Source organism: Balaenoptera borealis (genome assembly GCF_965194805.1).
Source record: "Balaenoptera borealis genome assembly, chromosome: X".
NCBI classification, from domain to species: Eukaryota; Metazoa; Chordata; class Mammalia; order Artiodactyla; family Balaenopteridae; genus Balaenoptera; species Balaenoptera borealis.
In genome coordinates, this window is record NC_138881.1 from 46,588,638 (window position 1) to 46,615,485 (window position 26,848).

A 26,848-nucleotide genomic window follows, 5' to 3' on the forward strand; every position below is an offset into this window, starting at 1 on the left:
AAGATTAAAAAAGGCAAGAACAAATAGAACAACAGGAAAAAAAGATAAAAACAAAATAGAACAAAGTAAAGGAAAAAACAAGGAAAAAACACAGAACAACCAAAAAGTAACGTAGAAATGGAAATATAACAAATAAAAATATGTATGAAAAAATTTAAAAACTAAATATAAATAAAAGCAATAATAAAAACAACAGCAAAACTTAAAAACTAGTAATAATTATATTTTCCTGCGGTCTCAGCTGTCAGTGTCCTTGCCCCCACTGTGAGTCACAGCTAACCTCTGCCTCCCCAGGAGGCCCTCCAAAACCTCTAGGTAGGTCTCTGGTCCCTCTGTGGGCACTGTGGGGGTAGCTCAGACTCTGACCTGGCCCAACTCCCACATGTACTAGTCCCCAAAGTCCACAGCTGCTAGAGCTAGAACAGTTTCAGTTTTGGGAGCACTTGTTGTCCAATCAGATATTCCATAGGTGCAAGGTTTACCAAGCCAATTGTGGGGATTTAATCTGCAGTTTGTGCAGCTGCATGGAAAGATTTTTGCTCATCTTCCTTAGTCACCCCACCCCAGGGCTCAGCTGTGGTTTTAGCCCCACCTCTGCGTGTGGGCCACCCACAGCAGTCTGCTCCCAAGGCTGCCCTGGAGCACTCAGGTCTGGCCTGGTGAGGACAGGGCGTGGAGTTGGCATGACTGCCTCGGTGGTGGGGTCCTGGTGATGACAGGTGCATGGGAAAGCCAGCGGCCACAGGCCCGCAAGATCTGGCCTTAGTGCGAGCCTTTCATAGTGCCGGGTGGCTGGCACAAGAAGGTCAGCACTGGTGGGGGCTTTTCTTAATGCCTGGTGGGACAGGGTCTGGTTCGTGGGGAGAGAGAGGCTGCAATGGCGGCTCCACCCCCTGCACGTCACTCAACAGTGGCTCCTTTCTTCTATGGCAGTCTGGGTTTCTTCCACAGGCATTCCCAGTTGTGGATTTCCTCCCTCCCGTCCCCTCAGGCTGTCTCCTTGCAGCCAACAGCAGTTGGATTTGCTCTCCAATCCTCACATTCCAGCTCTCAGCCACCGTGTGCACTGGCAGACACACATCCCAGTCTGGGGCATGTAGGGCTGTGGCAAGGACCATCTGTGTAGGTCATACTCTGTCCTGTCTGCCACACACCGGCCGTTTCGCTCACTTCTGACAGCCTCAGATGCTCCTCTTCTGTCCCAACTGATTTCCCCATCAGTGAGGGGGCTTCCCTGGATGTGGGAACCTCTTCTCTGCTTCAGCTCTCCCTCAGGGGCACAGATCCCATCCTGCTTCCTCTCCTCTTCTTTTCCCCTTCTTTCTTTCATCCTACCCAGTTATGCAGGAATCTTTCTTGTCCTCTCTGGTGTCCAAGGTCTTCTGCTAGTGTTCAGCCAATGTTCTGTGAGAATTGTTCCATCTGTAGATGTATCCTTGATGCATTTGTGGAGAGAGATGAACTCCACGTCCTCCTACTCCTCCGCCATCTTGGTTTCCACTAGTCCACTGTTGATGACATCCTGCTGGTAGGACCTAGAGGAGAGGAAGGAGAAAGTACCCTAGATACCTTGGAAAGAGTTTTGAGGTTCTAGAGGCTTTGAGTTAAATCCTTTGAAGTTACAGGAGCCTGCTACCTCTGTGAAATTGCTAGGGGGTCAGTGGCTTGAGACACATCAAGATAGTTCCTCCAATGTGGAGGACAAGTTGCTTCAATTTTCATCCCCTACCAGTAATGAGACACAACACTTGGTCTGCCAATTTGGATATTGAAGATAAAATTTTCCACCTTTGGGTGTCCTGCTCCAACTCATTTTGTAGGTGACAAGAAAAATAGCCAGTACTGAATAGGGCCCAGAGCAAATGAAGGCTCTCTGATTGTCACATGCTGCATTTCAAGCAGCTCTGCCACAAGCCCTTATGACCCAGAAAATCCAATTGCGCTTGAAGTGTCTGTAGTAGATCATGATGCCATATGGAGTCTGCAGTAATCACTGATAAGAAAATCAAATCATTGGACCCTAGGTTTGAAGCAAATCTATGTCTCCACGAGCAAGTAGCTATTATCTTTTTTGAGAAACTGCTCCTAGCTTGCTACTGGCCCTGGTAGAAACTGACCATGAGAAACTAGATGATCATGTGACCTGAGCTGCCCTTCACGCACTGGGTGTTGACTAATCCACTAAGCCATAAAGTCTAGTGTAGCCAGTAGAATTCCATCATCAAAGGAAAATGGTATATGCAAAATTGGCTTTTATTCCTCCCTATGCTGCCACCTGTTCTGCAACCCACACATAGGGGTTCATTGGGAGTTTCTTATGACCTGGTGACTGGGGAGAAGGACTCTGTAGTCTAGTTTAATGAAGAGTTCTACAGGATGTGCTGGAACCACGTGGAAATGGACTGCTGCGATATTACAGTCTCAATGAGATGTGGTGCTGAAGTACAGTGGGGAAAGGGAAATCTTCACAGTGAGAAGAACATTGATAAATACAACTTACTGTCTGCCCATTTTCCCAAGAAGTATAGAGGACTGCAGTCGGGCTTTACACTCATGTATGGGGCTGTGGTTAATGATTGGGAAATGGAATAAGACTGGCAGACTGGTGACAAGATTTGAGGAGGAGGCACGTGGATGGAACTCTCTGAATGGGCCCAAAATTTGAGAATATTTGTGTCCCATGTGAATGCTCATCAAAGGGCCACTACTGTGAAGGAAGCTCTTTAATGATTAGGTGAATTATAGAGGGCTCTCTGTGCAAGCCAGCCAGCCTCTTTCCTAGGGCTTGAATCAACACTGCTTCGAACACTCTTGTACAGATCTCCTTTGACACATGTTCAAGAGATTCTCTAGGACTGTGTTTTGCAAATTTTTTGACAGAGACCCCAGAAAGAAATACATTTTGTATTGTGCCTTAAGACACAAACATGCATACACATACTTACACACATATAGGCACACTCATGTATATGTAAATGAATTTTCGTAAAGCAATTCTTACCCATGCTACCTGCAATGCAATCTGATATTTTCTATTCTGTTTTCTTCTAGTTCACTTGTTTTAATGGCAGTCACAACCCACTAAATTAATTTCACAACACGTTCATTAAGTGTCGTAGTGAGCACTTTGAAAAAGCTTTGCTCTGTGATATACACCTAAAAGTGGAATTTGCTGGATCATAGATTATGGGTATCTTTGACCTTACTCAGTTATTCTAAATATCTATCTAAATTCTACTCTCTAAAATAATTGTGCCTTTGCTCCATGTTCTCATGAACACTCAGTATTGTCTAAATCTCGAAGTTTTGCCTATCTCTTCAGTGTGAAATTGTCTGTGAAGGAGAGTAGAAAAGTAGTGTGTAGCAGGAGGCAGATGTAGAATCAAGTGAGGGTTTTCCCCCTCCTTCTTTTTAAGATGGGATCTACAAGAACATGCTTAAATGCTAATGTTAATGACCCAGAGGAGAGGGAGATATTACTGACTCTGAAAAGTGTGTGTTTGTGGGGCAGGGGGTGGAGTCATATGTTCAAAGTATTTGAGAAGATGAGGGGGGATGGGATCCAAAGTAAAAATGAAGGAATAGGAGAGACATTTTCTCCCTTGTAACAGGAGGAAGAAGCTGGGTTCAGAATTAATGTAGGTTTAAAGATTTGTTGGTGGGAGGCTGAGGGTTTTGTTTCAAAGCAGATACGGTGCCTGTGCTCAAGGAGCTTCCAGTCCAGCAGGAAGACAATAAGTAATTAGAAGTAATACGTGCTGAAAGGGAACATGGTGCTCTGACAGCATTCAATGACGGATTTGACCTAGTCTCGTAGGTCCATGGAAGGCTTGCTAAGAAATTACATTTTAGCTGAGACCTGAATGATGAGGAAGAGTTACTGAGGCAAAGATTGGGAGAAAAGTATACTAGGCTGAGGGAATTACATACATTATATAACATATGATATTATAATGTTTTATATATTATACAATTATGTATTATATAATATATAGCACATATATATTGTAGAATGTATAATTATATAATAAATATTATATATAATAAATATATAAATATAAATATTATGTATAATAAATATATTATATATATATATATTTCATTCCTGACATGAAATAGAGCTTAAAGTGGCTGAGAAAGTAAAAGAAAGCCAGTAATGTCAGTTTGGAGATTGAGGGGGACCAAACCTGAGATGAAGCCAGAGAGGTAGGCAAGGTTCACATCCCTTAAGGTCTTACAGTCCCTGTCAGGAGTTTGGACTTAACTCCAAGTTAAGTGGGAAGCCATTAGAGAATATTAAGGAGGGGGATGGACTTGATTAGATATGTTTCTTTAAAAACATCACGATTGCTGGTTTTGGAGAATATATTGGAGATGGGCCAGAGGAGATGTGGTGAGAAACATTTTCAGTAGTCCAGGCAATAGATGCTGCTGGGTTGGACTGGAGTGGTGGCAGCTGATAAGGAAAAATTGGAGAGATATTTAAGAGATACAATTGACAGCATTTGGTGATAGAATGTTGGTGTATGTGGCAGGGGCGGGGGGGGCAGGGTGGGGAGATTTAAGGGAAACTCATGTTTTTTGACTTAGACAACTGGGTGGATGGTGTAAAAGTTACTAAAGTGGAAGTGACTGGAAGAGAGTCAAGTTCAGTGGAGAGGATCATGAATTCACTTATGCTCATTTTGAGGTGTGTCCAATAAATATGTCACAGTTAGTAATTCTTTTTGCTGCTGATACCAATGCAGATGCCAACAGGATACCCAATTAGGGGTAGTTTAAACAAATGGGCCTTAAACTTTCATAAAACAAAAGGTCTAGATGAAGATGGCTGTTGGAGCTGGTTCAGTGATTTAAAATGTCAATGCTGACATCTCCATAATTCTCTTGGCTTTTTCCCTCATCATCACAAATGTTGTTCAAATGCATTCAAGTCCAAGGCAGGAAGAAGAGAAAAGCGCGAAAACGTTTTCTTCCTGTGAGGCCTTGTCATTTTGTTCAGAAAGGGAAACTTCTCTTTAGTAGAATTCCTTTTGTATCATATTAGCCTGCCTTGCATGCCTACCCTTTGGCCAATCAATAACTAAGAGGGTTGTGAACTGTACCTCATTTAGATCAGTTCTCTTTTCCTCCATGAAATCAAGGGATCTCTGCATGGGAAAGGTGGGGCAGGAAATTGTTGTTGGATAGGCCAAGGACAGCGAATACCACAACATAGAAGGGGAAATGTCAAGGACTCTTTTGGTTATATTGATCTAGAAAACAAAAGAGAAGTCCAGACTGGAATTATGGAATTATGCTGTCAGCTGCCAGGGAAAAACATGGTGGCATATGGTCAAATCACAGAATTCCCCTCCTCCAATGCCTACTAAAATGAACCCAGAAGAAAAATAGTAAAGTCCAGCAAAAAGCACACCAAGTCACAACAAAATAAGGAAGGAAGCTAACTTCATGCCATAAATTTGAGAAGTGGTAGAGCCCAGACACTCCAAATGACTATTCACCACCACCACTATTCCCACCGTTCCTTAAGCTACAGTGACATGGACAATTAGACACATATCTTACAGTGTAGTCCTGAGAAGCGGGGAAAATGTTTCCAGATCAGGTAAGTATAGTTCATCCACTCCATATCAGAGAAAATAGCGGACTGCACACAGTTTTCCTTTTAAGTATGAGCAAGATGAAAAGAAAGGCAATTATCCCTCAGAATGGGAGAAAATATTTGCAAATGAAGCAACTGACAAGGGATTAATCTCCAAAATTTACAAGCAGCTCATGCAGCTCAATACCAAAAAAACAAACAACCCAATCCAAAAATGGGCAGAAGACCTAAATAGACATTTCTCCAAAGAAGATATACAGATTGCCAACAAACACATGAAAAAATGCTCAACATCATTAATCATTAGAGAAATGCAAATCAAAACTACAATGAGATATCATCTCACACCGGTCAGAATGGCCATCATCAGAAAAATCTACAAACAATAAATGCTGGAGAGGGTGTGGAGAAAAGGGAACCCTCTTGCACTGTTGGTGGGAATGTAAGTTGATACAGCCACTATGGAGAACAGTATGGAGGTTCCTTAAAAAACTAAAAATAGAACTACCATACGACCCAGCAATCCCACTACTGGGCATATACCCTGAGAAAACCATAATTCAAAAAGAGTCATGTACCAAAATGTTCATTGCAGCTCTATTTACAATAGCCAGGACATGGAAGCAACCTAAGTGTCCATCATCGGATGAATGGTTAAAGAAGGTGTGGCACATATATACAATGGAATATTACTCAGTCATAAAAAGAAACGAAATTGAGTTATTTGTAGTGAGGTGGTTGGACCTAGAGTCTGTCATACAGAGTGAAGTAAGTCAGAAAGAGAAAAACAAGTACTGTATGCTAACACATATATATGGAATCTAAGAAAAAAAAAATGGTCATGAAGAACCTAGGGGCAAGACGGAAATAAAGACGCAGACCTACTAGAGAATGGACTTGAGGATATGGGGAGGGGGAAGGGTAAGCTGGGACAAAGTGAGAGAGTGGCATGGACATATATACACTACCAAATGTAAAATAGCTAGCTAGTGGGAAGCAGCCGCATAGCACAGGGAGATCAGCTCGGTGCTTTGTGACCACCTAGAGGGGTGGGATAGGGAGGGTGGGAGGGAGGGAGATGCAAGAGGGAAGATATATGGTGATATATGTATATGTATAACTGATTCACTTTGTTATAAAGCAGAAACTAACACACCATTGTAAAGCAATTATACTCCAATAAAGATGTTAAAAAAAAGAAAGTAAAGAAAAATCCCCAGAACTGAGGTTTATAAATTTCTAGCTAGAGCAAGGGCAGAGTATGCCTGGCAATTTCAAGGAACAGCAAGGAGGTCAGTGTGGCTTGACTAGAGTGCATGAAGGGAGAGTGGAAGAAGAGGTCAGAGAGTTGACAGGGGCAACAAGTAAGGGAGCTAAGGATTTGGACTTTTACTCTGAGTAAGATAAGGAATCACTGCAGGATTTTGAGCTGAGGAATGATATGATTTGACTTACATTTTTAAACTTTTAATTTTGAAATTATAAAGACTATTGCAAAGATAGTTCAGAAGGTCTTGTGCTCACCCAGTTTCCTGTAATGGATGAATCTTACATAATTATAATACAACATTATACTGTACTCCGTGTGGTAACCAGGAATTTGACATTTTTTGCATTGTCTTGTGTATCATTCTATGTCATTTTATCATGTGTAGATTCATGTAACCACCACAATCAAGATACAGAACTATTCCATTGCCATACAGATCTCCCTCATGCTTCCCCTTTGTAGTTGTACTTCCCACTTTCCCTGCCACCATCCCTAATCCTTACCAACCAGTAATAATCTTTTTTTCCATTTCTATAATTTTGTCATTTCCAGAGCATTATAAAAATGGAATCATACAGTATATCACATTTTAAGATTGGACTTTTTCAGCATAATGACCCTGGAACCCATCCAAGTTGTTGCATGCACCAGTAGTTTACCACTTTAGGTTGCTGAATAGTATTCAATGGCATGGATGTACCACAGTTTGTTTAACCATTTATCTGTTGACATACAGTGTGTGACTAGCTTTTTCCACTTAACATAATGCCCTTAAGGCCCATACAAGTTGTGTATATCAAAAGTTCATTTCCAGTGTTTGGCTATTACAAATAAAGCTGTTATGAACATATGGGTACAGGTTTTTGTGCAGACATATTTTCGTTTTTTTAGGGTAAATGCTTAGGAGTCAAATTCTTGGGTCATATGATAAGTGTATGTTTAGTTTTTTAGGAAACTGAAAAGTTGTTTTCCAGGGTGGCTGTACCATTTTACATTCCCACCAGCAATGTATGGCAGATCCAATTTCGCCTCAGTTTTGCCAGCATTTGGCACTGTCATTATTTTTTATTTTAGCTGTTCTAGTAGGTGTGTAGAGATGTCCCAACATAGGCACAATTTGCATTTCCCTAATGGCTAATGACATTGGACATATTTTCTCATGCTTATTTGTCATCCATATATCCTCTTCAGTGAAATGTCTTTTTTTTTTATACCAATTTTCTAATTAGGTTGTTTGTTTAATATTGAGTTTTGATAGTTCTATATATATTCTAGATATGAGTCCCTTGTCAGATTTGTGGTTTGCAAATATTTTCTCCCAGTCTTTAGTTTGCCTTTTAACCCTCTTAACAGGGTCTTAGAGCAAAATGTTAATGAAGTCCAATTTATCAAATTTTTTTCTTTTCTGTTTTTGGTGTCATGTCTAAAAACTCTTCGCCAAGCCCTAGGTCCCAAAGATTTCTCATACGTTATCTTATGAGGGTTTTATAATTTTATGTTTACATTTAAATTTATGACCCATTTTGTGTTAATTTCTACATAAGGTGTGAAGTCTAGGTCAAGGTTCACTTTTCCCCTATAGATATCTAATTGCTCCAGCACCTTTTTGCTGAAGACTATCTTTCCTCCATTAAATTGTTTTTGCACCTTTGTCCAAAAAAATGAGTTGGCTGTATTTGTGTGTAGATAGGTTACCTATTTCTGTGTTCTCTATCTGTTCCATTGATCTCTGTGTCTATCTTTCCACTGAAACCACAGTCTTAATCACTGTGGCTAAACAATGTGTTAAAGCCAAGTAGAGTGATTCTTCCCACTTTTTTTCCTTTTCCATAATTGTTCTAGCTGTTTTATTAGTTTCCTAGGGCTGCCATAACAAATTATCTATCACAAACTTGGTGGCTTAAAACAACGGAAATTTATTCTCTTACAGTCCTGGAGACCAGATGTCTGAAATCAAGGCGTTGGTAGGGTTGCTCTCCCTGCAAAAGCTCTAGGGGAGAATACTTTTCCTCTTCCAGTTTCTGGTGGCTCCAGGTGTTTTTTGCCTTGTGGCTGCATAACTCCAATCTCTGCATTCATCTTCAAATGGCCTTATCCTTTGTGTCTGTGCCTTCTCTTCTGTCTCTTATAAGGATAGTTGTCATTGCATTCAGGGCTCATTCAGATAATCCATGATGCTCTCATCTCAAGATCCTTAACTTAATCACAATTGCAAAGATCCTTTTACCGAATAGAGTCACATTCACAGGCTTTGCAGGTTAGGAAGTGGATATATCTTTGTGGGAGGTGGGGACAACATTCAGCCCACTGTAGTTATTCTAGTTCCTTTGCCTTTCCATACAAATAATAGAATAATCTTGTCTAACTACAAAAAAAATCTTGCTGGGAGCTTTGACAGAAATTGTATTAAACTTATATATCATTTGGTGAGAACTGATATCTTTACTATGTAGGGTCTTCTAATCAATGAGCACAAACTACCTCTGTTTATTTAGATCTTCTTTGATTTCTTTCATCAGCATTTTGTATTTTTAGCATACAAGTCCTATACATGTTTTGTTAGATTTACATGTAAGTATTGTATTTTTAAGTGATTGTACATTTTAAATTTACATAATCTTAATTTCAGCTTCCAGGTATTGATTGTTAGTATACAGAAATACAGTTGATTTTTTTTGTATGTTGATCTTGTATCCTGTAGCCTTGCTGAAGTCACCTATCAGTTCCAGGAGCTGTGGTCAGACTGGGTCATTTCTATTGTTCTATCTTCAAGTTCTCTAATTATTTTCTCATTTGTCCTCTCTGCTGTTGAACCCATCCATTGAGTTTTTTGTTTGTTTCGGTTTGGGTTTTTTGGCATGCTGCATGGCTTGTGGGATCTCAGTTCCCTGACCAGCGATTGAACCCAGGCCACAGCAGTGAAAGCCCGGAATCCTAACCACTAGGCCACCAGGGAACTCCCTCCACTGAGTTTTTAATTTTAGTTATTTAAGATTTTAGTTCTAAAATTTTCATTTGGTTCTTCTTTATACCTTCTATTGCTTTGCTGAGACTTTTCTTTTTCATTTATTTCAAGTGGGTTTGTAATTGCTTGTTGAGTATTTTTATAATGGTTCTTTTACACTTGTCAGAAGATCCTATCATCTATTTCATCTTGCTGTTAGCATCTGTTGATTGTCTTTTCTTATTCAATTTGAGATCTTTTCCTGGTTCTTAGTACAAGTGCTTTTTTTTTTATTGAAACCTGGACACTTGGGTATTGTTATGAGACTCTGGACCTTACTTAAATCTTTTGTTGGAGCTGGCCTCTTCTGAGAAGACTCTGATAAGGGAAATTATGGTGCCACAACATTACTGCTAGGTGGGAGTGGAAATCCAGGTTCTCCACTTGGCTTTCTCTGACACCACCATGTTGAAGATTGGAGCCTCTCATCACAGCCCACAAAGAGTCTAGGCTCTTCACTCAGTCTTTGTTGGTGAGGGTAGGGGTGGAGCCACAGTTTTTCTGCGATTGGCTGGAGTAAAATGGTCATTGTCTAAAAGTTTTCTCTGTTTCTAGGTTACCCCTTTATGGATCCTTTAGCTAGAGAAAGCAGGCTTTTCTTGGATCTTTTTCTGTCTGCATCTGTTGGTGTTTGTGGATTGCCAGCTTCTCCAGTATCCAGTCTGGATGTATGAGGCAAAACAAAACAAAACACAAACAAACCAAGGAACTTATCACTGTGCTGTTTCTCAGGTGCCAATGCCCTTAGCTGATCTGCTTTCTCTCTGCCTTTCAAAGTCTTGTGTTTGTTTATATGTAATACCCAAGTTGTATTTAGTGGATGGAACAGAGAAAAGTATGTTTTCTCCATCTTCTCTCAAGTAGAAGTCTCTGACTTATATTTTTGAAAAGATCTCCCTTGATACCATGTTGAAATTAGATTATAGAGAAGCAATGAAGGAAACAGCGAGATGGGTTAGGAGGCTATTGTAATTTTCTAGGTGAGAAATGATGATGGTTCTGGCCAAGGTGGTAGCAGTGGAGATGTTGAAAAGTGGTCAGATTTTGAAATACTTTGAAGGAAAGCCAATGGGATTTGCCTACAGCTTGGGTATGGGGTGTGAAAGAGATGAATCAAGGACTACTTAAGGTTTTTGGCTTGAGCAACTGAAAGGATGAAGTTGCCATCTACTAATATGAGGGAGGCCAGGAGAGAAACAGTTTTGAGGAGGGAAGATCAGGCGTTACATTTTGGATATATTTCCAAATGAAAATGTTGAGTTGGCAGTTGTATATTACCTTCCCCCTCTTTCCCACCTATTTATTCCTTCTGCAAATCCAATTACTCCTTTGTGAGACCTTCTCTTTCTGTCCTCCATATATTCTAGCCTCTTTTTTCTCTCTAACTCTATGTTGCTATCTGCTGAGTAATTTCCGAAGATCTGTGTTCCAATTAAATTATCTCTTCAACAGTGTCTAATCTGTTTAACTCATTCACTGAGTTTTAATTTTCAATTACTGCATTTTTCATTTCTAGAAGTCAGCTTTAGTTCTTTTTTCAAATCTGCCTACTCTTTTTGTAAAATAGTGTTTTGTTTTTTTATGTTTTTTATTTCTTCTTTTATGTTCTTAATCAAATTTAACATAATTAACTCTTAGATTCTTCAATTATCTGAAGTTCATAAAGGTTTAATCCTACTGTTTGTTGTTTGATGTCTATTGCTTATTGTGGATTATTTTGTTCACATTCAACTGGGTTTTATCTATGAAATTCCTGTTCAGCCTGGCTTGCAAGCATGTTCATACTGAGGTTTGGTGTTTGCTTTTGTCAGATCCCCCAGAGAGATCAGGTTTTCTGTCAATTTTACAAGTTGTAGGTTCTCAGCCCATGTAAGTAGTATGGGCTTGAACCACAAACCCATGTGAAGCTCAGTTACACGGTTAAGAAAAAGTTGTCCCCCATCCAAAGCCCAAGCCAAGACAGACAAGCTGCCTCGTGTCCTTATGCCAGTAGGAAGGCTATTTTCTCATCCTTTTCCTTGAGGGTATAGCTCTTTAAGGGACTCTTCATCTCAAGAGCTCATCTCTTATCTCTTTTGTGTTAAGACGCAATCTCCTGGGTGCTACTCATTATATTTCTTGAACTGGGTAATGATTACAGGGATGTGTTCACTTTATGACAATTCCTTAATCTGTACATTTTGAATTTGTGCCTTTCTATTTGTGTATATTATACTTCAATTTAAAATTATATAAAAATCTAAAAATATTAAAAAAACCCTCAACATGTCAGTTCTTTCCAAATTGGTCTATAGATTTAATGCAATTTCTTTCAAAATACCAGCAAGGTATGTATAGGAACAGAAAAGCTTATTCTAAAATTTATATGAAAAGGCACAGGCCCTAGAATAGCTCAACCATTTTGAAAAAGAAGAATGGAGTGGGAGGAATAACTCTATTCGATATTAAGGGTTACTATATAGCTGCAATCAAAACAGTGTGGTATTGGTGGAAGTATAGAAGCATAACATTAATGGGACAGACTAGAGATTACAGAAATAGACCCACACAAGTAAGGCTACCTGATTTTTGACAAAGGGACAAAAGCAATTCAACAGAGACAGTTTTTTCAACAAGTGATGCTGGTACAATTGAACACCTCAGGGGCAAAAAAAGAACCTTGATCTAAACCTCTTACAGTATACAAAAAGTATCTCAAAATGGATCATAGATCTAAATGTAAAACATAAAAGTTTTAGAAGGTAACATAGGAGAAAATTTTCATGACCTAGGGTTAGTCAAATAACTGTTGAACATGACGATCCATAAAATAAATAAAATTGGAATTTATCAAAATTAAACACTGTTGCTCAGCAAAAGATACTGATAAGAGAATAAAAAGACAAGCTACAGACTGGGAGAAAATATTTGCAAATCACATATCCAACAAAGAATTTGTATCCTACATATATAAAAAGCTCTCAAAGCTCAATAGCAAGAAAACAAACAACCCAACAAAAAAAATCAAAAGACTTCAACAAGCACTTCACCAAAGAGAATGTATAAGATGACAAATGAGCACAAATGGAAGCACTGTGTTGTGTGCAGCCATCTGTTTTTTTTTTTAATTAATCCCAAACTCCCAGTCCTTCCCTCCCCTACCTCACTCTCCCTTGGCAACCACAAGTTCTCTATGTCTGTGAGTCTGTGTGTGTGTGGGGGGGGGGGGTATTTTTAAATGAATTTATTTATTTTTGGCTGCATTGGTTCTTCGTCACTGTGTGTGGGCTTTCTCTAGTTGCAGTGAGCAGGGGCTACTCTTCGTTGAGGTGCACGGGCTTCTCATTGTGGTGGCTTCTCTTGTTGCAGAGCATGGGCTCTAAGCATGCAGTCTTCAGTAGTTGTGGCACGCAGGCTCAGTAGTTGTGGCTCGAGGGCTCTAGAGCACTGGCTCAGTAGTCGTGGCTCACGGGCTCAGTTGCTCCACAGCATGTGGGATCTTCCCGGACCAGGGCTTGAACCCGTGTCTCCTGCATTGGCAGGCAGATTCTTAACCACTGTGCCACCAGGGAAGCCCTGTGAGTCTGTTTCTGTTTTGTAGATAGGTTCATTTGTGCCATATTTTAGATTCCACATATAAGTGAAATCATATGGTATTTGTCTTTCTCTTTCTGACTTACTTCGTATGATAATCTCTAGGTCCATCCATGTTGTTGCAAATGGCATTATTTCGTTCTTTTTTATGGCTGAGTAGTATTCCATTGTATATATGTACCACATCTTCTTTATCCATTCCTCTGTCAATGGACATTTAGGTTGTTTCCATGTCTTGGTTACTGTGAATAGTGCTGCTATGAACATAGGGGTGCATGTATCTTTTTGAATTATAGTTTTGTCCAGGTACATGCCCAGGAGTGGGATTGCTGGGTCATATGGTAACTCTCTTTTTAGCTTTTTAAGGAACCTCCATACTGTTCTCCATAGTGGCTGCACCAACTTACATTCCCAACAACAGTGTAGGAGGGTTCCCTTTTCTCCACACCTTCTCCAGCATTTGTGATTTGTAGACATTTTAATGATGTTCATTCTGACCGGTGTGAGGTGGTATCTCATTGTAGTCTTGATTTCTCTATTTCTCTAATAATTAGTGATGTTGAGCATATTTTCATGTGCATACTGGCCATCTGTATGTCTTCTCTGGAGAAATGTCTATTAAGGTCTTCTGCCCATTTCTCAATTGGGTTGTTTTTTGCTGTTGTTTTTTTAAATTTTATTTTTGGCTATGTTGAGTCTTCGTTGCTGCATGTGGGCTTTCTCTAGTTGCAGCGAGTGGGGGCTACTCTTCATTGTGGTGCACGGGCTTCTCATTGTGGTGGCTCCTCTTGTTGCAGAGCACAGGCTCTAGGTGTGCAGGCTTCAGTAGTTGTGGCACGTGGGCTCAGTAGTTGTGGCTCATGGGCTGTAGAGTGCAGGCTCAGTAGTTGTGGCACATGGGCTTAGTTGCCCCACAGCATGTGGGATCTTCCCGGACCAGGGCTCAAACCCATGTCCCTGCCTTGGCAGGTGGATTCTTAACCACTGTGCCACCAGGGAAGTCCCTAGTTGTTTGGTTTTGTTGTTGTTGAGTTGTATGAGCTGTTTGTATATTTTGGAGATTAAGCCCTTGTCTGTCGTATCATTTGCAAATATTTTCTCCCATTCTGTAGGTTGTCTTTTCGTTTTTTTGGTTTTGTTTTGTTTTCATGTTTTCTTTTGCTGTTGTGTGCAGCCATCTTTTAACCATGAAGAAATATCCTGAAGACAAAGCTAACACATACGAAAGCTCTGATTAAACTGTGCCTAAAATCCACATACTTTTAGGCTTTTCAATTACTTAAGCCAATGTCCCATGCTTGACTTGCATTTTCTGTTACTTGCAACTTAAAATATCTTTGTGTCTACCACACATATTATCAAAAAGTCAACATCATTAAGATTTAAGTCCTTTCACCTCCAGGTAAATTTTCATGGCTCCTAAATGCTCTTCCTCCCTTTTTCCTTTGAGCTCCTCCAGTCCCTCCCAAGAGTCTGAGCCACTCGCCTTATCTCTCCCCTCTCCCCCCACCTACACACACCCCAAACCCTTGTGGAACTTCTGTGTTGTTTTATCTCACTTTCCACTCTTTCCTGTTATAGCACTGACCCTGGTACAATGCAAAATTCAACATCTGTCACATGGAATTGTGACCATGTTTCTCTCCATCTCCCACACAAGATTGTTAGTTCCTGAGGGCCCGGCAGTCCCTTGACTCAGTTCCTCTCTGCCTCACCATTTCATGAATTGACCCATAAAGATGAGGCTCAGGAGGGGGAGAGGAGGGAGGTTGAAAGGCATCCATCCATCCAAGTTTGTTTACTAATGCTTGTGTATACCCCATGGCTACCTGCCTTCATGACTTTGCTGAAAAGGGAAGCCACCCAGACTCTCCTCCTGGATCATCTATTTTCAAATCCTACCCTTTCAAACTCAAGGCCTACTGTGGCAGGGAGAAGGGCTGTGATTGGGAAGAGACATGTGGGAACTTTCTGGGTGGATGGTAATGTTCTGTGTCTTGATAAGGGTGTGGATTACACAGGTATATACATTTATCAAAACATGAAATTATACTCTTAAAGTATGTGAAAGTTGTATTCATTGTGTGAATATTTTAGCTAAAAAAGAATCACAAACATATATTGAACTCTAGTTTATGGCATGCATGCAGAAGTGTTTAAGAGAATGGGTTACAGGTATCAAATTTTGAAATGCATAAAAAATAAGATGGGTTGATGGATAGAGGGATGGATAGATATATTTGACAAAACAAGTGTAGTAAAACACTGATTGTAGAATCTAGATGGTAAATATATGGGTATTCACTGTATAATTACTTTGATTTTCTGAATGCTTGAAAATGTTCATAGTAAAATATCAGGGAAATAAAAAAGGGAGTTGTGGGTTAACATCTCTAGTATCTTCATAGCCACTGCCCTGGTTTAGACCTCACTGCATCTTAATTGGAATCTTGCAACCACCCTCACACTGGCCTCCACACTAACCCACTTTTGTCTCTCCCCACCCCAAGGATCGCCAGAAAGAACGTTCTGAAACATAAACCGGACCTTCATGATTGCGTTCCTGCCAACCTCTTCAGCTTCATCCCCCAACATTTGCCATCTCACCGCAGCCTGTACACCAACTCAACTCAAAGTCTTGTAGTTCCACCCACAAACCAGGCTGCTTTGATTTTCTACTTTTGCTTATGCTGTTCCTTTTGCTTGTAATGCTCTATTCCAACTCATCCTTCTGCCTTCCCTTGCCTGGTGAATTGCCCTTCAATAGTCAACTCAGGTGTTGTTTCTTCCTAGAAGTCTTTCCTGCTCCTCAGACTGGGTTTGGTCTCCTTCCTTCATGCTCCCATAGCACCCTATACTTATTCGTAACAGTATTTATCCTAGTATTGCTGTACTTGGGTTTCCATGTCTGTGTACTAAACCACATGCTCCTTAGGATTAAGTCCTCCAAAGGCATGCACAGGGCCTGACACAAAATAAGCTTTGATAAACCATTGTAGAACTGAACCAATGATAGAAAAGCCTTGAAACCCAGAAGGCGCAATAAGCAGTGGGAAGCCATGGATGTTTTTATGCAGAAAGAGATGATGAAGAGAGGACTTTGGGGAGATAACCCTGAAAGGCTGTGTATGATAGAATGGAATGGAATGTGATGGAGGCTTGCTGGACTCCTGACAAGGAAAATATAAAATGGGTATTGTATCTCTCTTACCACATTCATTGGTGAGTGCTGGCATTATGTTGTGGTCCTATAGGAAAGGAGAGCTTTCCTGAGAGTTAAAAAGCTGAAAATGGGGATAGAGGGGTGCAACTTCTATCACTTAGGTTGTATAAGTGGCTGACTCCATGGTTCTGCCTCCTGGAAATGGCCTGGAATATCCACACTTTATGAGATGTAGAAGTCAAGAAAAGGTCAGAATCGACTGCAGAGTTGGGTGAAGACTTCCTTAGGGAAGTGGCATTTGATGGGGCATTAGAAGATGGTGCCCTCCCCATCCTTCTTTCAGTAACTTCCTCACTCATCTCCCTATCTTCATCTCTCTCCCTCCTAATTCACTCCTATGACTGGCAAGGGGATCTTTTTAAAAAGCAAGTTGGATCATGCCATTTTCTGCTTAAACCCCTTTAATGATTCTCTGTCATTCATGGGATACAGCTATGTCTTTCGACAAACATCAAATTACATATCCTCCATTATCTGAGGTTTTAAAATAAATATTGTGCCTAAAAACTAATCAATTTGGATCATATACCTTCTCAAACTAAACATTCCTTCTTGGAGACTCTGCATATGTTCCCCCAGATGAGTTACAGCTGCAGTTATACTAAATTGCCTGTCCTCTATATGCACATGGATTTTTTTTTTTTTTTTTGCCTCCACTTCTGTTTTTATTCATGCTATTGCCTTGGTTTGGAATACTCTTCCCACTGTTCTCTGCCTGACTGGCTAATTAATTTGCATCCTTCAGCTCAAACACTACCCCTGACAGGAAGCCTTGTCTGAACTCCCAGCTTCGCTGGGACAGATTCCCTGACCAGCATCCTGTGCTCATCTCTATCATCACATTGTACCATACGGTGCTCTTCTCCTCCACTCAGCTTACTGGAGACAAGTGCCATTTCAGTCAACTGGGTGTGAACAGGGTCCTGATGGAAAGGGAGGAGCCTGTGTACTTGAGGCAGGGAACACAATACAGGCAAGCAGAAGCATGTGTGATGTGTACTCAGGACAGGTCAGGGCTAGAGGATTCAGTATGGGAATTAACAGCATCCAGAAAGTTTAGGAGTGACCATGCATTAGAGGGCTCCATAGGTGAGATCATTCCATCTGACATCAAGACAAGCAATCTCCCCCAAATTACTTGGTGAATCACGGAGAAGGCAGGCTCTTAGTGACAAGTCCTGTGCACTTTCCCACTCCATATTGGAGAGAAGACTGAAGTTGGGTGTTCTTGTTCTCCTTCCATTTTTTAGACAGAAGCCTCTCATCTGCTGGTACCTCCTGCCTAGATGAGGAGTAAGGTGACCAAGACTCTAGCTTATCCTCTAACCTGAGGCTGGTGACAGTGCTTTGGCCCCTTACTGGAAAGGGTGGGGTGGGAGTTGGTGACAGAGAGAACCCAGCCCACCATTCATGCAAGGGCTCTAAAATCCCTCCTCTCTTCCCTGTTGCCCCTCTACCAGGCGACACAGTTCCCCATGCCCCAGACAAGAACCTTCTCTATCCACATCCTGCCCAATACCAAGATTCATATTGGGAGAGCTGGAGGAGGTCATTTAGCCGGTCGGTGCCAAACCCAGCCAGCCTCAACCCAGAGCCTACAGAAGCAAAATCTCCAGGATGAAGAAATTCTGATTGGGTTCAAACTTCTTTTACAGTGACCCTCAGACAGTAAGCAGCCTGCTGTCGGTCACAGAGAGTCCAGGTGGTGGTAAATTTGGAACTGAGGCTTCTGACATCACCCCAAGGGCTCTCCTCAGGACACAACTCTCAATGCTACGTCTTGCACACAAGTGCTCAATAAACTTCCGTTGGGTTATTGAGCTGCTGAAGATTTTCTAACATGATGAGAGGAAAGAACATGAATTTTGGCATCAGGGAGATCCTGCTGTGGAAGGCCAGTGGCAAGCTTCAGTCTCCTTCACTGTAAAATAGGGCTAGTAACTATCTCCTGGGGTTGTCAGTGAGAATTAAATGACATATCCTAGGTAAAATCCCTAGCCCGACGCCTGGCACAGAAAAGGCACTTAAACGGTAGTGGTTATCAGTGAGAGGTGCTAGAACAGAGTAATAAGAACACAGACTGTGGAACCAGGTTGGCTCCACAACGTATGATGTGTGATGCCGGAAGTTTCCTTTGCCTGCTTCCTCATCAGTAGCATGAGGATATTGGTGACGATGAAATGAATCAATATACACAGAACACTAAGAGCAGTATCTGGCACAAGGAAATGAGCATGATATGCTAGCTCTAATAATTATATCCCTTGCACTGGCCCTAAACACAGTAATCAAGTTCAGCTTGGAGAAACATGTCAGAAAGAGAGAGAGAGAGAGAAGGGGAAGAAAAAATAAAACCCCACAGCTTCACATTCACAGAAAGAGGATACAGGTATAGCCAGTAAAAACAGCCCATGGAAGCCATAGAAAGCCTTCCCAACAAACTTGTCAGGCCCCTTTGAATTGTTGCACCCCTTTCTTTTCTGCTCACTATACTTTTGACTATCCGTTTTTGGTGTGTGAACTGTGTCTCTTGTGAGGGCAGGGATCCTGTCCCCTCCCCACCTCAGGCATAAGGCTGTGCACTAGGGAAGAGGTGAGTTGATGAGAGAGACAGAATGTAAAGAGAAGGCAGTACTCCTGGACCCCAACACCCCACCACTCCCACCACCACCAAAAAAAAAACAGAATGCTGAGCAAAGCAATTGCCAAGATAAATCACTTTTATCTCTATAGGAAAGGGAGGATCTAAAAAAAATATATAAATTACATTAGTAACACAACATAAGAAAAAAACAGGGGAAAAAAAACCAACAGAGAAGTCTGTATGATGCTATTCTAACCTGTTTATAAAAAGGCCCTGCATCAGAAATTCACAATCCTACCCACTTCTAAAAATATATTTAGACATGTACAGAAGCGGTGGGCTTGTTTTTAAATTGCTTTTTTGTAAAAATATATTAAAGGTGAATAGAAATCCTCTCTCCCTGCCCCCTATCCAAGCCCCAGCTCTGTGCTGGGGATTGGAGACCAGAGGTAACTCTCTCATCATGTTCTAAACCTTGGTTACGACCACTCCCAACCCCTCCCCAACTCACTTCACTTAGAACCTGAAACATTTAAAAAAAAAAAAAAAAAAAGCACACTAGCCTCTTTGGAAAAGCGTAAATTTGAGGGTAAACTTGCTTTTCATTTAAAACACAAAACAACAAACAGCCAGCTCTGAGAGCCCAACTAAATTAAACAGAAACCCAGTCAAATGGAGGTTGGGTTTCAGCTCCACAAAACTTTTAACAAAGAAACAGAATGGAAAGAGGCCTGGAACCAGGGGGGATATGCTAGCAATTAGCTGCCTTTGAAAGATCAAGGGGAGGGGGGTGTTAATGGGCAGAAGGGTTGGGGTCCTGGTCTTGGTTACAGCAGTCAGGGCCTAGTCAGGCAGTTGCCTACACAGGGACACAGGCTGCCCTCCTTCCCTCCCCTCACTACGCTCTGTTGCTTTGAAATCCCCAAGAAAAGCAAAGCTGGGCAGAAACAGAGGGGAGGGGAGTGGGAACCTCACGTGCTAAGGGGGAGGTAGCCAGGCTTTTTTTGCCTTTGGTGTGAATAGATGGAGGACTGCTTGGCCCCTGGGGCCCCCAAGATAGGAAAAGGAAATGGGGCTAAGGGACCCCTGATTCCAAGGAAGGAGAGTAGATGTCGGGCTGTGGAGAAAAGAAAGACAAACTGGAGACACGAAGACGACCGGGGAAGCCTCACATATTCCCTGTGGCCTGCACGGTAGCTGTGAAGTTCCCCAGAAGCACTGGGAAAACTGAGGTGAAGTTAAAGTGGAGGAGGTGGGGGTAGAAGACAATGAAGCACTCCACTTGGGCAGTGCCGAAATGGAGAGAGGGAGACATTCTCCATCCAGTCCAGGTCACCAGGGAGGCAAAGACAGGTGGAGGTGGAGGGAGCTGGGGGAGGGTGAGGGAGGGGGTGGGCACTGTCTGGACAATAGAAGCATTCACAAAGGGAAGAGGGGGTGGGAGGTTCACATGATCTGCTCCTTTACAGGTGGGCATCTCCGCTCCTAGGCTCGGGCTCCCCCCACATCAGCACTCTGCTTGAGCGTCCACCTGACATCTGGGAGTGTACAGGTCCAGGAGTGAAGATGTGAGTTCTGAAGTCTTCTTCAGACCAAGACCTCAAGGTGGGGAGAGAAGCAGGGAGGCTCCTGATGGAGAACCTGGGGTGAGCTGTCCTGCCGCATCCTCTCCAGAAGGTCCAGGCTGTGCTCTGTGGTACGGGTGAAGGGATCAGGCCGTAGAGCAAGGGCTATCTGCTTCAGTGGCAGATGCTTTCAAGGCGTTTGGGAGATGGTTTTTGCCTCCTGGGCCCAGCCAAAGCTATGTGGATAATGTTCTGCAGGACCTCAAACTCTAGGCAAATCCCTGGAGCTCACCCTGGGAGAGGTGGCTTCGTCTGTGGCCACCCAAAAGTAGCTTCCTCCAATGGGCTACAAAGTCTCGGTCAAAGTCTTGGGTGTGGGTCCTCTCCCCACCTTGAGAAGTGACAGGAATCTCTCTTCTTCCCAAGGATGAATGAAGTCAGCCCATGGCCTTTCTAGGCCACTCTGGAAATGGCCCACGGTGGGGCAGTAAGAAGACTCTGGGCCCTCCTCTATATTTCCATGAAGTATTTGGCAAGAGGGGGCAGAGGCCAGAGCCTTCTCCCAGGAACGAGTCTTGAGTGGGACACATCCATTGGGCTAAGAGGAGGAAGGAGAATGGGCAGAGGTGGGCAGGCTTCTGGAGACAGGGCTGGAGCCGCAGAAAGTGTTGAGCACTGGGCCTCCCACTTCATGACCAGGGAAATACCGAGGGGCCCAGGCTCTCCTCATGCCTCTCCTCGTCCTGCTTTCCAGCTTTAAGTGGGGATGACAGTAAAGGGCAGACAAAGCTGGTGAAAGGGAAATGGATTGGGGCAGCAGAAAAGAGGGCTCTAGTCAGCTGGAAACCTCTCCCATTTACTGGCTACTCAGAGATATGGAAAAGGAAGGCAGGATGCTCCAGTGGAAGTGGGGAAGGGAGTTGAGGGAGTAGGTGAAGGGGCCCATGGGAGAGTCCGTGCCTTTGGTCAGTTCCAAGAAAGCAGGACAATGCGCCTCAGCACCTTGTCCGGGGCAGGTAGGATCCAGGAGTGCCCCGAGAATTGACAACGGAGAAGGCAATGGGGGTGAAGGGGTGAGGGGCAGGACACAAAGGGGATCACAGAAGCAGTTTGCCATTTCTGTGGATTTTCAGGATACGGCCGAGTCTCTGCTTTGCTGTAGCCAGGCCCTTTTTGGGACGCTTTCCTGTGGGGGAAGGGAGAGGTAAGCAAAGGATATGGCAAGGGTGCCAGCAGCAGCTCCACCACCAACTGTCTTTGGGCCACCCCCCTCCTCTGTTCCTCTGCCCACAGAGTCTCCCCATCCTTATGCCTGGCTCCAGGACCATCTTGGGCCAAGAGGCCCTCCTTAACTACTCCCATCCAACACCACATGCTTTGGCTCTTCCTCCTATGACCTCCTGCAGTGGTTACAGACCCCCTGGTTACTCTGTCTGGTTACTTTTCCCCACTGATTTCTTTGGTCCCAATCATTTTCCTTCCTAACTTCTGCAAGGTGATTGTGCCTCTTCATCTTCTTATCCTGCCCACCAGGATTGAACAAGTGCCTGGTTAGTGATTATAGCTCAGTGTCCCTGAAGTTGCCACTCCCAGGGCCTTGTTTCATTAGAAACCCCCATCTTCATCATCCCAATGCCGCACCAATCTCATCACCCTTGAGCTGCGTACTCTAGGGACTGGGCTTTCAGAGCCAAAGTGAGGAAAAGGAGGGCTTGAGCCCTCCCCGCTTCTTCTTTCCCCACATCAAATCACCTCCCATGTCCCAAGTGACCTTCTCCATATTTGATCAATTTATCCCCTCCTTCATTCCCTCTGCCAGAGCCCTAGCCTCTCTTCACTGCAGCCTGGACTTGTGTATGTGCCTCCTTCCTAGACTTCCCACCTTCAGCCCACCCTCCACTCTGGCCCACCGGAAGGATCTTTCCAAACCCACATCTGAGTTTGTCTCTGCTTAACACCAGTCAATGTCTCTTCATGGCCTATGAGGTCAAGTCCAAGTATCTTAGGTTGCCCATCAGTGTCCCTCCCAGGTGTTCTCATTTACCAGAATGCTTAAGGGTTTGAAGCCAGTGACCCTAAGATCCTTCTCAGTTCTACAACCATATGGCAGTCATACCTGGTCCTGCTTGATTGCTCTGGGAGCCAACTGAAGGGCGCCGCTGGGTCAAGAAGACACCAGGGGCCATGGGTGTGGTGCTGCGGTTTGCCTGGGCCATGCCAGAGGCATTGGGACGAGCAGTATACTCATGGTCAGCAAGACTTCCTGAGAGGGCCTCTTGTTTAGGCTCAGGGGGAGGCAGGGGAGAGGAGGAGGTGAGAAGTTGGGGTGTAGTGGCCAGAGTTGGGGCTGGTACTGCCACGCTGAGATTAGGCTCTTGAGGGCGAGGCTGTTCTACCTCCTTCAACAAAGGCTTCTTCTTGATATATTTCTTCTTTTGGGCCTTCTGTAGCTCCTGAAACACAAGCCAAATGGGAGGGGAGAATTTAGGAGTGAAGAAAAGAGAAGAAAATTTCCCAGAAAGGAATCTAGACAGTGGTCAGTGTGGTTCTGCAACCTGACCCTACTCCAAGCTTAGCCTGGATATATGTACACACAACACACAGGCCTTCCAATACCTCAGGTCCTTTGGTACCATCCATTCTTAAGTCAACACTGCTATTAATCAGTACAATGGCAACAGAAGGGTAAATGAGTTCAGAGACTTGCGTTTTGGTCCTAGAATTACCACTTATGAGGTGAACCATGGACATGCCTAATAATAATAGCTAAAATGACAGTTACAGAAAGATAGAGAAGATGAAAAGGCAGAGGGCTATGTACCAGATGAAGGAACAAGAAAAAACCCCAGAAAAACAACTAAATGAAGTGGAGATAGGCAACCTTCCAGAAAAAGAATTCAGAATAATGATAGTGAAGATGATCCAGGACCTTGGAATAAGAATGGAGGCAAAGATTGAGAAGATGCAAGAAATGATTAACAAAGACCTAGAAGAATTAAAGAACAAACAAACAGAGATGACCAATACAATAACTGAAATGAAAACTACACTAGAAGGAATCAATAGCAGAATAACTGAGGCAGAAGAACAGATAAGTGACCTGGAAGACAGAATGATGGAATTCACTGCTGCGGAACAGACTAAAGAAAAAAGAATGAAAAGAAATGAAGACAGCCTAAGAGACCTCTGGGACAACATTAAACGCAACAACATACGCATTATAGGGGTCCCAGAAGGAGAAGAGAGAGAGAAAGGACCAGAGAAAATATTTGAAGAGATTATAGTCGAAAACTTCCCTAACATGGGAAAGGAAATAGCCACCCAAGTCCAGGAAGCGCAGAGAGTCCCATACAGGATAAACCCAAGGAGAAACACGCCGAGACACATAGTAATCAAAGTGGCAAAAATTAAAGACAAAGAAAAATTATTGAAAGCAGCAAGGGAAAAACGACAAATAACATACAAGGGAACTCCCATAAGGTTAACAGCTGATTTCTCAGCAGAAACTCTGCAAGCCAGAAGGGAGTGGCATGATATACTTAAAGTGATGAAAGGGAAGAACCTACAACCAAGATTACTCTACCCGGCAAGGATCTCATTTAGATTTGATGGAGAAATCAAAAGCTTTACAGACAAGCAAAAGCTAAGAGAATTCAGCACCACCAAACCAGCTCTACAACAAATGCTAAAGGAACTTCTCTAAGTGGGAAACACAAGAGAAGAAAAGGACCTACAAAAACAAACCCAAAACAATTAAGAAAATGGGCATAGGAACATACATATCGATTATTACCTTAAACGTGAATGGATTAAATGCCCCAACCAAAAGACATAGACTGGCTGAATGGATACAAAAACAAGACCCATATATATGCTGTCTACAAGAGACCCACTTTAGACCTAGGGACACATACAGACTGAAAGTGAGGGGATGGAAAAAGATATTCCATGCAAATGGAAATCAAAAGAAAGCTGGAGTAGCTATACTCATATCAGATAAAATAGACTTTAAAATAAAGAATGTTACAAGAGACAAGGAAGGACACTACATAATGATCCAGGGATCAATCCAAGAAGAAGATATAACAATTATAAATATATATGCACCCAACATAGGAGCACCTCAATACATAAGGCAACTGCTAACAGCTATAAAAGAGGAAATCGACAGTAACACAATAATAGTGGGGGACTTTAACACCTCACTTACACCAATGGACAGATCATCCAAAATGAAAATAAATAAGGAAACAGAAGCTTTAAATGACACAATAGACCAGATAGATTTAATTGATATATATCGGACATTCCATCCAAAAACAGCAGATTACACGTTCTTCTCAAGTGCGCACGGAACATTCTCCAAGATAGATCACATCTTGGGTCACAAATCAAGCCTCAGTAAATTTAAGAAAATTGAAATCATATCAAGCATCTTTTCTGACCACAACGCTATGAGATTAGAAATGAATTACAGGGAAAAAAACGTAAAAAGGACAAACACATGGAGGCTAAACAATACGTTACTAAATAACCAAGAGATCACTGAAGAAATCAAAGAGGAAATCAAAAAATACCTAGAGACAAATGACAATGAAAACACGACGACCCAAAACCTATGGGATGCAGCAAAAGCAGTTCTAAGAGGGAAGTTTATAGCTATACAAGCCTACCTAAAGAAACAAGAAAAAGCTCAAGTAAACAATCTAACCTTACACTTAAAGAAACTAGAGAAAGAAGAACAAACAAAACCCAAAGTTAGCAGAAGGAAAGAAATCATAAAGATCAGAGCAGAAATAAATGAAATAGAAACAAAGAAAACAATAGCAAAGATCAATAAAACTAAAAGTTGGTTCTTTGAGAAGATAAACAAAATTGATAAGCCATTAGCCAGACTCATCAAGAAAAAGAGGGAGAGGACTCAGATCAATAAAATCAGAAATGAAAAAGGAGAAGTTACAACAGACACTGCAGAAATACAAAGCATCCTAAGAGACTACTACAAGCAACTTTATGCCAATAAAATGGACAACCTGGAAGAAATGGACAAATTCTTAGAAAGGTATAACCTTCCAAGACTGAACCAGGAAGAAATAGAAAATATGAACAGACCAATCACAAGTAATGAAATTGAAACTGTGATTAAAAATCTTCCAACAAACAAAAGTCCAGGACCAGATGGCTTCACAGGTGAATTCTATCAAACATTTAGAGAAGAGCTAACACCCATCCTTCTCAAACTCTTCCAAAAAATTGCAGAGGAAGGAACACTCCCAAACTCATTCTATGAGGCCACCATCACCCTGATACCAAAACCAGACAAAGACACTACAAAAAAAGAAAATTACAGACCAATATCACTGATGAATATAGATGCAAAAATCCTCAACAAAATACTAGCAAACAGAATCCAACAACACATTAAAAGGATCATACACCACGATCAAGTGGGATTTATCCCAGGGATGCAAGGATTCTTCAATATACGCAAATCAATCAATGTGATACACCATATTAACAAATTGAAGAATAAAAACCATATGATCATCTCAATAGATGCAGAAAAAGCTTTTGACAAAATTCAACACCCATTTATGATAAAAACTCTCCAGAAAGTGGGCATACAGGGAACCTACCTCAACATAATAAAGGCCATATATGACAAACCCACAGCAAACATCATTCTCAATGGTGAAAAACTGAAAGCATTTCCTCTAAGATCAGGAACGAGACAAGGATGTCCACTCTCACCACTATTATTCAACATAGTTTTGGAAGTCCTAGCCACGGCAATCAGAGAAGAAAAAGAAATAAAAGGAATACAAATTGGAAAGGAAGAAGTAAAACTGTCACTGTTTGCGGATGACATGATACTATACATAGAGAATCCTAAAACTGCCACCAGAAAACTGCTAGAGCTAATTAATGAATATGGTAAAGTTGCAGGATACAAAATTAATGCACAGAAATCTCTTGCATTCCTATACACTAATGATGAAAAATCTGAAAGAGAAATTATGGAAA

The 26,848-nt window shown here is 42.1% G+C and overlaps 1 protein-coding gene across 3 annotated transcripts in view; it reads right to left on the reverse strand.

The window, feature by feature from the left end:
- Positions 1-21,659: 21,659 nt before the first annotated feature.
- Positions 21,660-26,848, reverse strand: part of PHF8 (PHD finger protein 8) — a 91,801-nt gene continuing 86,612 nt past the window's right edge. For all 3 annotated transcript variants that reach the window (XM_082376571.1, XM_082376570.1, XM_082376572.1), the window contains 2 exons: positions 22,941-23,277; positions 21,660-22,010 (listed from right to left, as the gene is read on the reverse strand). In XM_082376571.1, the coding sequence (XP_082232697.1) occupies positions 21,922-22,010; positions 22,941-23,277 (426 nt within the window). In that variant the 3' untranslated portion in view covers positions 21,660-21,921. The remainder of the gene's footprint in view (positions 22,011-22,940; positions 23,278-26,848) is intronic.